The 14,304-nt window shown below is 40.9% G+C and overlaps 1 protein-coding gene across 1 annotated transcript in view; it reads right to left on the bottom strand.

Moving 5' to 3' along the window:
* The window catches only part of TNKS2 (tankyrase 2), a 63,507-nt gene extending 55,628 nt beyond the window's left edge, over window positions 1-7,879 (bottom strand). The window contains exon 1 of the mRNA XM_065922907.1: window positions 7,397-7,879. Coding sequence (XP_065778979.1) covers window positions 7,397-7,595 — 199 coding nt within the window. The 5' untranslated portion in view covers window positions 7,596-7,879. The remainder of the gene's footprint in view (window positions 1-7,396) is intronic.
* Window positions 7,880-14,304: the final 6,425 nt, after the last annotated feature.

The raw sequence follows: 14,304 nt of genomic DNA, 5'->3' as shown, positions 1-14,304 counted from the left end.
GAAAAACTTTTATTAAGGACTTCAGTTGGAGAGTAAGAGAAAAAGAACCAGAATAAAGAAAAGTTAGTAAAGGTATCTCTTTGGAAAGTTACTTGATGTACTCAAGGACCTTGAGAAGGATCACTATTTCTTCAGTGGTAATACTGTCTGAAGTAGTCAAACTGGTGACTCACAGAGTAACTTCCCAAAAAAGGGGGTGTAAGGTGGGCATAGAAATAGCTATAGTAGAACATCTAGTTGTTTTATGAGATAGTGTCAGGAAGGTATCTGTTATAAAGGATTAGTGATCAAGCTGAAGAAAGGTCAAGAGTAGCCTTTTGTTAAAATACCACTGAGAAAAGAAAATGGTTGCTTCAAATCAGAGTTAACAAGAGAGAATCAATACTGATGTGTTTGACTAAAGACTGAAATTGAAGTTTTAGCTAGTGAGGAGATATGGGGAGAAATGGTTAAGGTGATTTTATCTACATAACTAGCAACAGTCCAAGACAAGGATGAGGACTTTCACCTCAACAACTGTATCAACATGATTTCCTAGCCATTAAGAGGCCTGAAACCCATCTGGAGACTGACAGAGAGATCAGCATGTTTTCCAAGTCACAGTGTAAGGACTACAATATGTGCATAGAGGTCATGCTGCTATTCTGAGAGTAGATAAGAGTCTGAGATTTAGAGTGTTTGAGTCATTTCTTGACATTCTGAAAGGAATTATTTAGAAGGGGTCAGTAGGGAGCTATTTCAAATTTTAAAATCTACTTTTGGAAGTCTGGTGAAACCTTTGGTTTTAAGTGCCTTCCCAAACTCTAAGAGCTAATCCCTGATAAAATCCCCATTCTTACAGTCTCAAGAATAATTCAAAGCATTTCTGTTAAGTACTCATTTTTTTGAAGAAAAAAGTTTTGCAAGGTATGTTCTGATCACGCTCTCACTGGCCAGGTAAAACATGAATAGGTATAACCTTAAGAGTCGATGCCCAGCTCCATATCCTAAGGATCTCTATACAAAGGCATCAGAAGCCTACAGTCAGTGGTCATGGCTGCTCAGGATACACTGTGATTTTATTTTACAATTATGTAATAGCACTCATCTTCAAACATGAAAATCCTGATGAAATCATACATTGAGTTTGAATCCACTATAGAGCCCTGACAGTGAAACAAAACAGGCTTACTTGGAAACTAAATTTGCTGATCAATAAAATGGCCGGCAAGATGTCCTGTTCACTTCTGTTCACTACACAAGGCCAGTACTGGATATATAGGAGAACTTGATAAACATTTATTTAGTGTGTAGATGACACTCTGCTAAAACAGTAAGCAAACAACCTCCACAGAAAATATGAAGTTAATGATTTGTGACAACTAAGAAAGTAGTCTATGCAATTTCCCGTATGTTTCATTACTATCCAGATGCCATCAGTTTCCACAGTCCCAGGAACTGTCTTGCCAACCATGACTACTGTTAACAGTATCATATTTTCCTGCTATACTGGAAACATGCTTTCATCTGAACAGCTACCAAAAAGCTGTGAAGCACTGGAAGTCACTACAGAGAAACCAACTTAGACTCTTAGGAAGCTTCATCGAGAGCCCCCATCTCTCCCTTTTTATAGCCTTAAGATAGAATGAGCCACTGATGATGCAGCAGGTCCAATATGCAGTGACAGTTATATGTTGCCAACCCAAGGCATCACACAGAGCTTTGTCAGAAGAAAACATTTTATATTTCTCATTTACTGTTATTAGATTGGTTCAAAAGTAATTGCAGTTTGACATTGTTGAACTTTGCCATTTGATAGTGCAATATATTTTTAAAGAAATGTGGTTATGTTATACATCATTTTAATGCACATTTCTTGTTTTATGTTTTTTTGCTAATGACTTACTACTTGCTGGTTCTTTTATATTTACTTTAGACTATAGAAATGCTGTTAAACAAAAAGCTAATTTGAGTAATTTTTTTATTCGAGTTCAAAATGGGTCTGGGCCATAAAGCAGCAGGGACAACTCAAAACATCAACAATGCATTTGGCCCAAGAACTACAGTGCAGTGGTGGTTCAAGAAGTTTTGCTAAGGAGACGAGAGCCTTGAAGATGAGGAGTGTAGTGGCCAGCCATCAGAAGTTGACAAAGACCAAGTAAGAGCAATCATCAAAGCTGATCCTTTTACAACTACACAAGAAATTGTCAAACAACTTAACGTCAATCATTTTATGGTTGTTTGGTATTTGAAGAAAATCCAAAGATGAAAAAAAAAGTGGGTGCCTCATAAGCTGACCGCAAAAAAAAAAAACAAAAAAAAAAAACACTCATCATTTTGAGGAGTTTTCTTCTTTACTCAAAAACAAAGAACCATTTCTCAATCAGACTGAAAAAGTGGATTTTACATAAAAACCGGAGATGACCACCTCAGTGATTGGACTGAGAAGCTGCTCCAAAGCACTTCCCAAAGCCAAACTTGCACCCCCCAAAAAGTCATGATCACTGTTTCATGATCTGCTGCCCATCGAATCCACTACAGCTTTCTGAAACCATTACATCTGAGAAGTATGCTCATCAAATCAATGAGATGCACCAAAAACTGCAATGCTTGCAGCCGGCATCATCAACAGAAAGGGTACAATTCTTTTCCATGACAACACCCGACTGTACCTCACACAACCAACGCTTCAAAAGGTGAATGAATTGGGCTACAAAGTTTTGCCTCATCTGCCATATTCAATATTCACCTGATCTCTCGCCAACTGATTACCACTTCTTCAAGCATCTCGACAACTTTTTGCAGGGAAAACACTTCCACAATCAGTAGGAGGCAGAAAATGCTTTCCAAAAGCTCATCAAAACCCTAAGTATGGATTTTTACACTACAGGAATAAACTTATTTCTCGTTGGCAAAAATGTATTGATTGCAATGGTTCGTATTTTTATTAATAGACATGTGTTTGAGCCTAGTTATGATGATTTAAATTTCATGGCCCAAAACCACAATTACTTTTGTACCCACCTAATAACTTTAGTTTACTAAGATCCAGAAAGAAGTACTTCCTGAACGTATTTGTTGAGAATGAGGAATACACAGGAGAAGGCTTTGTCTAATTCAACTTAGGACAAATAGTCTGGCCAGAGTAGGAGAAACTTTGGAAAGGATGCCATGGCCTCTAGGGTGATCAAAGTCTGACTATCTGAATGCAGAAATATTGAAACAAGTACTCCAAACTGGCTGCTACTGAGGTCTACTGCCTATCTCTAAATCCACCAACAGCTGAGGAAAAAGATGTAACTCAAGTCTTGATAATATACTACAATAAGAGATCTGGTAATAAAAAAAAAATCTGAAGTCTTAAATAGACTGGTCTTTGATACAGGGGTTTTCTACTGATACAGGATTTAATTATCCCCCACAGCAAAAAACAATCCTGAAAACAGTCTATAATTCTAGCCCTAGGTAAGAAATGGGGGGACTTTTTGTGGATCTCCCGTAATTATGATGTTGGCCTACGGCCAAAAGAAGGAAATGCTTTTGAAACATTAATGGAGGGCTTCAATACCACCACTTTGGGAAAGGGTATCAGTGGTAATCACAAGAGCTATTCCATCTTGGCGGCTCAAAGTAAAAGTGTCAGTTGCTCAGTGTGTCCGACTCTGTACAACCCCATAGACTGTAGCCTACCAGACTCCTCTGTCCACGGAATTTTCCAGGCAAGAATACTGGAGTGGGTTGCCATTTCCTTCTCCAGGGGATCTTCCCAACCTAGGGATCAAACCCGGGTCTCCCGCATTGCAGGCGGATTCTTTACCGTCTGAGCCACCAGGGAAGCCCCTTGGCAGCTGAGTTATTAACATCTTCAATTGGAGGAATCATTTCACTTTCTTATACAAGTCAGATTCTGACCTACCAATCCAACTGCCTTTCTTATACAGAAATCCTTTCTACGTCTCTCAAAGGTGCCAATTCAACCACTGTTCGGAGACTCCCAGCCAATCCCACAGTTGAGTAGATTGTTAAAGGCAGTCTGATTCCTTGTAACCTTTCACCTACTAGCCCCGAGCTTTGACTGCAAAGGCCACACAAGTCATATCCTCTCACTTTGTCTACTTAACTTCTTCGACATACGTGGATAGCAACACTGTTTAGCCTTAGTCTTCTTTTCCCTCTAGAATAAGCAGGTTTCCTATCAGTTGTTTGTATAAGAAATTCCAGGTGCTCTAGTTCACACTTGGTGTGGGGGAGTGGGAAGCTTTCTTATATGCAATTCATATACACAATTTATACATAAATGAATGTAGCAACTGAGGTCTGATTTATCCAAAGTACATGGCTGAGTAGCATACTATAAATACAAAAAAGTAACATACTAAGTACAAAACAAATGTTACTCTGTTTAACTAGAACTTTAACAATGCAAGTTCTTTTTCAACTTGTCTTCTCCAACTACAAGTATATACATACATACATATCATCTCTTTCCACCATCTCTATACCTGAATTCCTTGAACTGAATGTTATTTTAATTTTTTTTCCATAAAGAATATTTAAGATTCTCAAGTCAGAGAATTCTATTCTCCTGTTCTAATATTCTTGAGAATGCTGTGTATTTCTTTCTTTGGCTATGATGGACAGTAAGATGACCTTCTCCCAAAGATTCTGGCCCTCTTCATTTTTTCAGAACCAAGTTCAGAGAAGCAATCTCCTTTACTGAAACCTGCTTGTTTTCTAGGGGATTACACTGTCAAGAATTTCAGATGTTATTGCTTTTAGCAAAATTAGAGAGGCAGCTTTCCTACCACCAACTTGCCTCTGCAAGTTTTGTAATGTGTCACAAAAAACTCATTCACACCCTCTGTGTGTGTGTTGGGGGGAGGGGATAGGTAAGGGGCTGGTGGCAGGGGGATTGAAGAGGAAATTTCTGACAAGCAGTGACTTCTTAAGGCATACTTATTTAAGAAATGGAATCTAGTCTGAAAACAGAAAAGTTACAGTTCATCTGATTTTTTTCATTTAATACAAGAACTTAACTCCTTTAGGGCTAGCAACTATTGTTTAACTGAACTAAATATTTTAGATGAAAAGACAGACCAAATTCTCTAAACTGTTCTATCATGATTCATTTTCCTTTGCACCGATCTCTCATTCCTGTTCCTTGGAATTGAAACAAAAAGACAAAATCATACCTACCCACCTTCCATAAAATGTCCAAGTTTTAACTGGCTTAAAAAAAAAATGTTCCCCTACAGCTTACCCTACAATGTACAAACACATGACACTGTTTGGTCAGGCAGTTACATAATCCCACCTACACTGAACTTCCAATGACATGCTTATGTGCATGTTAACATAACTAATAACTCACTACCTACAAAGAGTTTATAAAATATATTCTCCACATATTAAGAAAATATGCAAAAAAAAGAAAAAGAAAAAGAAAAAATGCAGCTGGATGCATTTATTTAAAAATTTGAGCCAGAAGGTTCTCTCTCATTAATCTTAATAATTCAGATAGAATTTACAAAGTTAATTAAAGTTTCTTATACACCTGGGTTTAAATGCAGAGCTTTAAAACTCTGGTTTAATATAGACAATTAGTAATTTTTATTACTTTCTTTCATACTTCAAATTCTTAATCTTATAACCTGTACCTGATAATTTGGGTAAATTGTGAGGGGTAACTGGTTCCTAAAATAAGTTTTCCATTTCAGTTTGAACAAACCACAAAGTTTTCCACTTCAGTTTGGTAAAAAGTGCTTTGATGTTGGGATAGAGCTCAGGGTGGGACAGTTGAGAGGAACAAGGTCAATAGGAAGCTAATCCATAACCTTAAGTCTCTAAATACTACTATTTTCAGATATGAACTCATTAACGCAACAAATTCTTGAAAGGTAGCAACTAAGATCTTCTTTGGTTATTTTTATCCCACAGATCAAGCAAACAGAATCTGAGTAACACTACCCTTTGGATTATGTATCAGTTGGTTATGACGGTTTCCCAAATCAGTTGCTTAAATGTGGACTACATGGACAAGCAGGACAATTCAAGTTAGAGACAGCGGTGATCATCAAAATTTTAGGCAAAACTAGCTAAACGTAAGATTAGACTTTAGTATTCTTCTCTTCCCTTTCCACTGCCCACAGGCTGTTTCTAGTTCTCCCACCAATGGTCCTCAAAACCTTCTCCCTTAAAAAGCTCCTCAATGGGAACCCAACAAATTTGTAATTGATGGAGAAAGCATACTTCCCAGTAGTATTTGCATTCTAAATCAGGTACAGGTTAAGACAAACGCATTTCCCACTGAAAGTGTAAAAGCAATGCTTGTGAACAAGGAAATCTTTCTTATATTTTTCGGCTCATCATTCCAGAGTGCTTTAAAAAATTCACTTCTGCTTTTCAAAAAAAAAATACTTTAAATAATCATGTAATACACGACATGAAAAACCAGCATTATTGAGAGACATGATTCTCCTATTAAATAGGAGAATCTATTCCCAATTCCAAGTCACGCATGGCTCACTTGAGGACAGACATAATCACTATCCTTCTTCCAAGAGAAAAGTATAAGTGCTTCACAGAAATAATCTGTGTCCCGTCTCTAGTTTTTATATTCCTAAATTTAATACACGTCATAAGGTGAACCTAGTAAACATATATAAAAATATGTATTATAAGTGTGTATGTGTGTAATTCAAATGATCTAAATCTCAGGATGACGCGAGGTTACTTCCAATTTAAAATCTAGACCCAAGCTAGAGTCCCCGCACCATCTTTGCTGGCATTATACTACTCTCCACCCCAACTTATGTCTGGCAGAGACTACCCGCACGCATCCCGCACCCAGCCTAAGTCAGACCTCGGCTCTCCCAAACTTGACTATTTCCAGTTCCAGTCTCCAGAAACTTCCCAATGACTGCTACCCACGTAAACCCATTAACGCTAATGTGTCAATGAACTATTAAGCTGATCCTCCTAAATTACATCCCTGCATTTTACGAAAGCCTTAAGAACGTTAACACAAAGGATTTTTAAGAGTTATAGTGGAAAGTGCAAAAAAGATAGGTTTGGGAGATAACTGGCCTTTAAAAATCACAAGGTCTACTTCGTCCCCTACTCTTTCTCGCCTGTAGAGGCCTTTTAGGGTAGTAAGACCGGAAGTGGGTACAGGTATTGTCGAAACAAAACAAAGCAAAAAAACCCCACAACAACTTCTTCCAGTGACTGTGGCACATTCACCCCCTAAACCCTAGGGGTCTCCTCACCTCCCATTCGACGACATCAAGAGAACCGGGACCGGAATCCCAGGGGGAAAGGCCGGGGAGAGAAGAGCACTGTGTCTGGTTTCGGGCCTGCGAACCCGGGTACGCAGGTGGGGTCCGGGGCGAGGCAAGGCGGCGCTGGCCTCACTTACCTGCGGCGAAGTGGAGCGGAGTGGACTTCCTGCCCGCCGTGTCGCGGCTGTTCACCTTTTCGGGCGTCACCAGCCTCTTAACTCGCTCCACGTCCCCGTTGCGGCAAGCCTCGAACAGCTCGCGAGCGGCCGGCTCCACGGCCTCGGCCGCCGCGCCCGCGCAGGCCGCGCCCCCGCCGGCGCAGCGGCGGCCTGACATTATTCTGGCCGCCGCCGCCGCCAGCAGCAGCGCCAGCAACGGCAGCAGGAGCCCCGGCCCCGCGAGCAGGAGGGCGAGGCCCCACGGAGGAGACGCGCTCAGGGCCCGGGCCGCTCGGCTCCCTGCTGTCACCGGGCTCGGCGCAGTCCCATGGCCGCGCCACCTCGCATCCCTCGATCGGCCTCGCGACCTCCGGCTGCCCCGCCGCGGAGGCACCGAGAACCCGCCGTTCGAGCTCAGCAGCGACGCGGCGGCGGAAGCTGGCAAGGCCCCTCCCGCCAGCTCCGCTGAGCCCTGGGAGCGCACGTGACGTCGCGCCGCGCCTGCGCGGTGGCAAGAAGGCAGGCCGGACAGGTTTCGGCCAGCGGGCCGCGCGGAGGGGTTTGTGGGAAATGTGAGGCGAGAGCCTCTAGCCGCGGGTGGAGTAGGGGCTTCGTCCCATCGCCATCTTTGTGGTGGGTTTTGCTGAAGTTGTATGTTTTGCTTATTGTCTTTATAAAAAAAGGATTTCTTAATCTGAATTTCCTTATTGCACACAAAGGAACCTTTGAAAGTTTCCCCCCAGTTTTGGATGTTATTTTGGACTTCTTACTGTGCACATTTCCCATGTTTTCAGCTTCCACAACCCCTTTCTCCTGGGGGTTTCTCCCTGCCACTGTCTCTTCCCTTCCCCGCAACTGCTGTTTTGGTTTTTGTGAGCCACTGATCAGAAATGAATGAGTTGCTTGATGGGAAGTTTGGATGAGCTGCCCCAAGATAATGTAAAGAAAATTAGGAAACCACTGAAAGTTTGTTCCAATTTTAAATTAATGATTGAGAGGTATGGCTTAGATGAATCACTCTTTCCATAGTTAATAGTTTAGGGCTAAAGGACCCATCATGAGTGTATATTATGCTGACTTGGCTGAAGTGGGGATATACTGGGTGTACACATCACTGACAAAGTTTAATGAATTGCGATTTCTTTTCTTTCTGTCGTGAAAGCAAGAAAAGCACATAATTAACTCTCACGCCTAAGGTAGTGATACAGCTGTTCATGGTCATTCCCTACCCTATGCCCTGGTCTCAAGAAACTTTAAAACTATGGTCACATACATGTGGAAAAGACCCTGATGCTGGGAAAAATTGAAACAAAAGGATAAGGTGGCGGCAGAAGATGTGATGGTTAGATAGCATCACCAACTCAATGGACATGCGCAAACTCCAGGAAATAGTGGAGGACAGAGGAGCCTGTCATGCTGCAGTCCTGGGGCTGCAAAGATTTGTACAGGGCTTAGCAACTGAACAACAAATGGTTACCTAAACCGGTACATGTGACCCTTGGCATGCAGACAAGCATCTCCCCGCCCGCACCGTGCTGTCTCAACTTCTTAAGCTGTTTTTTTTTTTTTTTTGCAAATTCAGTGTTTGTTCGTTTGGGAACATCAACTCACTATTGTGCTAAAAGGTAGAGGATTTACATGGATGGGGGCATTTTATAAATGTGTAAATTACATAATTATATGTGCACACGATAAGTATAGATTTAAATTATGTTGCATAATGATAAGTATCTGAATCCACCTAAAGAACTGGTACACCACCTATGGTATTGAATATCATTTTTCTTCCATGTTTCATCTACTTGCCAAGTGTATTCCCTAATTTTCTTATTCTCTAATTATTAATTTGTAGTTATTAATCCTTCACCATGTGTGTATTCCTCAGCAGCATATTGTTCACCTTTACTTATTCTTGAGCTTTCTAAAAGTATCAGTCTTTGAAGTCTTTTTTCACTTATGATGCTTGTAAGCCTCATGCAGTCATTATTGTTTTATAAAGTTGTCTTTTGAATATACCACAGACTTACAATTCTACTGGTCATTTGTTTCCAAGTTTTGTTGTGAAAAGTACTGCTACAAACATTTGTATACATTCTCCTGGTGCATATGTGCAAGTATTTAAAATGAGAAGTGTTTGAACTTTTTGACCACTATTCATAGCATAGGAAAGGCGATTGCTGTATTCAACCAGTAAACATGCTCACATATATGAAACAAAAGTTTCACAGAATAATGAAATGATATTTACCTCTTCAGTGTTTACAAAAATGCTAGTTATGACTCCCAGTTAACTGATCATGGAACACACAAGTGAGTGGTGACAAAAGCTTTGAAAACCACTGCAGGAGTAGGAATGGACTGCCCAGGAAAGCAGTCACTTAATCATAGGCAGCAAATGTTCACTTTACAAAATAAAGCCAAATTGTTTTCCGAAGAGATTGTTTATAATGTACATGGCTGCCAGGAGAGTGTAAGAGTTTTTAAAATCTCTGTCCTCATTAGCCCTTGGTATTGTAGGACTGGGCTTCCCCGATAGCTCAGTTGGTAAAGAATCTGCCTGCAATGCAGGAGACCTTGGTTCAATTCCACTGGAAGAGGGATAGACTACCCACTTAAGTATTCTTGGGCTTCCCTTGTGGCTCACCTGGTAAAGAATCTGCCTGCAATGTGAGAGACCTGAGTTTGTATCCCTGGGTTGGGAAGATCCCCTGGAGAAGGGAAAGGCTACCCATTCCAGTATTCTGGCCTGGAGAATTCCATGGACTGTGAAGTCCATGGGGTCACAAAGAGTTGGACCAGACTGAGCGACTTTCACTTTCATTGTCCGATAAATTTTTCCAATATAGTGAATGTAAGTGGTATTGCAAAGAAATCTTAGTTGTCATTTTTTAAAAATACATAATTTCTAAATTTCTGTTAAGGAAATGCAAATCAAAACTGCAGCAAGATATTACCACACCCTGATAAAGATGATTGAGTTCAGTCACTCAGTTGTGTCTGACTCTGCGACCCCATGGACTGCAGCATGCCAGGCCTCCCTGTCCATCACCAACTCCTGGAGCTTACTCAAACTCATGTTCATTGAGTCGGTGATGCCATCCGGCCACCTCATCCTCTGTCATCCCCTTATCCTGCCTTCAACCTTTCCCAGCATCAGGGTCTTTCCAAATGAGTCAGTTCTTTGCATCAGATGGCCAAAGTATTGGAGTTTCAGCTTCAACATCAGTCCTTCCAATGAACACTCAGAACTGATCGCCTTTAGGATGGATTGGTTGGATCTCCTTGCAGTCCAAGGGACTCTCAACAGTCTTCTCCAACACCACAGTTCAAAAGCATCAATTCTTCAGAGCTCAGCTTTCTTTATGGTCCAACTCTCACATCCATACACGACTAGTGGAAAAACCATAACCTTGACTTTGTTGGCAAAGTAATGTCTCTGCTTTTTAATATGCTGTCTAGGTTGGTCATAACTTTCCTTCCAAGGAGTAAGCGTCTTTTAATATCATGGCTGCAATCACCATCTGCAGTGATTTTGGAGCCCCAAAACATAAAGTCAACCACTGTTTCCCCATCTATTTGCTGCGAAGTGGTGGGACCACATGCCATGATCTTAGTTTTCTGAATGTTGAACTTTAAGCCAACTTTTTCACTCTCCTCTTTCACTTTCATCAAGAGGCTCTTTAGTTCTTCTTCACTTTCTGCCCTAAGGATGGTATCATCTGCATATCTGAAGTTATTGATATTTCTCCTGGCAATCTTGATTCCAGCTTGAGCTCCATTCAGCCCAGCGTTTCTCATGATGTACTCTGCATATAAGTTAAACAAGCAGGGAGACAATATACAGCCTTGATGTACTCCTTTTCCTATTTGGAACCAGTCTGTTGTTCCATGTTCAGTTTTAACTGTTGCTTCCTGACCTGCATACAGGTTTCTCAAGGGGCAGGTCAGGTGTTCTGGTATTCCCATCTCTTTTCAGAATTTTCCACAGTTTCTTGTGATCTGCACAGTCAAAGGCTTTGGCATAGTCAATAAAGCAGAAATAGATGTTTTTCTGGAACTCTCTTGCTTTTTTGATGATACAGCAGCTGTTGGCAATTTGATTTCTGGTTCCTCTGCCTTTTCTAAAACCAGCTTGAACATCTGGAAGTTCAAAGTTCATGTATTGCTGAAGCCTGGCTTGGAGAATTTTGAGCATTACTTTACTAGCATGTGAGAAGAGTACAATTGTGTAGTAGTTTGAGCATTCTTTGGCATTGCCTTTCTTAGGGATTGGAATGAAAACTGACCTTTTCCAGTCCTGTAGCCATTGCTGAGTTTTCCAAATTTGCTGACATATTGAGTGCAGCATTTTACAGCATCATCTTTTAAGATTTGAAATAGCTCCACTGGAATTCTTTCACCTCCACTAGCTTTGTTTGTAGTGATGCTTCCTAAGGCACACTTGATTTTGCATTCCAGGATGTCTGGCTCTAGGTGAGTGATCACACCATTGTGATTTTGCCATGCAGCCGATAATGATTATTACTATCAAATAAACCCAAAAAGCAAAAACCAAAATAAGAAGTATTGGTGAGGACCTGAAGAATTGGAACCCTTGTGCACTGCTGGTGTGACTGTAAAATGGTGTAACTGCTAAGGAAAACAGTATGACATTTCCTCAAAAAGTTTTAAATTGAATTACAATGTGATCCAGGAATTCTACTTCTGGGCCTATGCACAGAAATATTGACATCTGGGTCTTGAGCAGATATTTGCACACCTATGTTCACAGCAGCAATATTCACAATAGCCAAGAGGAGGAAGCAACCCAAATGTCCATGAACAGATGCATGGATAAGCAAAATGTTGTATTTATGTACAAGACAGTAGCATTCAGCTTTAAAAAAGGAAACCTGTCATATGCTATGACAGGAATGAACTTTGAGGACATTATGCTAAGTGAAATAGGCCGGTCACAAAAAGACAAAGACTATATGATTTCACTTATACAAGGTATATTAGTTTGTTAGGGCTGCCATAATAAAATACCACAGAGTGGGTGGCCTAAACCTCAGAAATTTATTTTCTACCCTTTTGGAGGCTGGAAGAATTTTTAAGTGCATCTTAAAAAAAAGCCTAGATAGCCTTGAAAGATGGTTGGTAGAAAAAGAAGTAAAACATAATTCTGATGAATGTCCAAAAGGAAGAGAACCCTATAGAGAAAGCTTCTCTTCTCTTAGGGCATACAAATATCACTAACAGAATGTTATTAGAAACATGAATGATAGAATAGTTCTGGTGAAGTCCCAGATGTAAATGAGGAATGTGTTATTGAACACTATAGGAAAGGTAATCCTTATAATAAAGCAGCAACAAACTTGGCTGAATTATGTTCTGCTATTGAGTGAAACTAATTTATAAGAGATGAACTTGGGGCTACTCTGGTGGCTTAGTGGTGAAAAGTCTGCCTGTCAGTGCAGGAGATGTGGGTGCAGTCCCTGGTCTGAGAGGACCCTACCTGCCGTGGGGTGACTAAGCCTGTGTACCACAACTCCTAGAGCCTACATTCTAGAGCCCAGGAGCTGCAACTACTGAAGCTTGCATGCCCTAGAGCCCGTGCTCCGCAACAAGCGAAGTCACAGCAATGAGAAGTCTGCATGCAAGTAAATGGTAGCCCCCACTTGCAACTAGAGAAAAATTTGTGCAGCAACAAAGACCCAGCACAGCCAACAAGAATAAATAAATAAAGTTTTAACAAAGAAAAGAAATAAAAAAAATTTTTAAAAAGAGGTGAACATGAGTAGATTTCCAAGCAACACGTAGAAAGTGGAGACTGGTTTCGCCTTTTCACTTACACTAAAATAAGAAAGGGACTTCCTGGGTGACTCAGCAGGTAAAGAATCTGCCTGCAATACAGGAGACATGAGTTCGATCCCTGGGTCGGGAAGATCCCCTGGAGGAGGGCATGGCAACCCACTTCACTATTCTTGCCTGGAGAATCCCATGGATAGAGGAGCCTGGTGGGCTACAGTTCATAGGGTCACAAAGAGTCAGACACAACTGAAATGACTTAGCATGCTTGCAAGCAAAATAAGAGAAGATGTAAATCTGAGAAATAAAAGGTTAAGGAAAACAGAACCTGCAAATGATGAATTGGAAAATTCTTAGTCTACCCAGATAGCATACTCTGGAATAGGGCCAAGGGTGTGAGTGGACAACACTTTGCTATAGCAATCAGGTGTCTGTGACTTATGGATCTTATCAACCATCTCAGCAGCAACCAGCAAGAGAGACAAGATTATCCAGGAACCCTTGTGTCTGATGGATTCTCTTGACACTCATGGAGGACTGACAAAGTTTTGGAGAATTTTGCACCAACAGAAACACTGCCAACCTGGACAGAAGGGGACAGAGACAGGATGAATGAAGGAAGAATGCCTCTGAGAGCAGAACTGTGAATGCAGAGGCAAGAAAGGGTGGGGCTACCACCTAAGAGGACTGAGAGAACAGAACATCAAGCCACAGAGGATTATTCTTAAAATTCTTGAAACCTAATAGAATTTGTCTTTCTGGGTGGTGAACTGTTTTAGAAAGGTAATCTGTGTACTCCTAATGTGTTTTTTTTTTCCCCTAGTTTAGGAATGGGAATTTTTACCCCATGACTGTTCCATCATTGTATTTTGAAAGCAGACAATTTGTTTTCTAGTTTCATGGGTCTGTGGACAGAAAAGGATTTTGTCCCATGATGGACCATACCCAGAGTGTCATCCATATCTGATTTATATGACATGATTTGGAATCATTGTGAGATCCAATATTTTGGATTTAGATTTAATGTTGCAATGAGTTAAGACTTTGGGGGACTGTGGGATGGGTAACTGTATTTTGTACATGGGTGGATATAAGTT

The sequence above is a fragment of the Muntiacus reevesi genome, chromosome 2, assembly GCF_963930625.1.
Source record: "Muntiacus reevesi chromosome 2, mMunRee1.1, whole genome shotgun sequence".
NCBI lineage: Eukaryota > Metazoa > Chordata > Mammalia > Artiodactyla > Cervidae > Muntiacus > Muntiacus reevesi.
The sequence above is the reverse complement of the archived record's forward strand: the minus strand, read 5'-3'. Positions and strand labels throughout refer to the sequence as shown.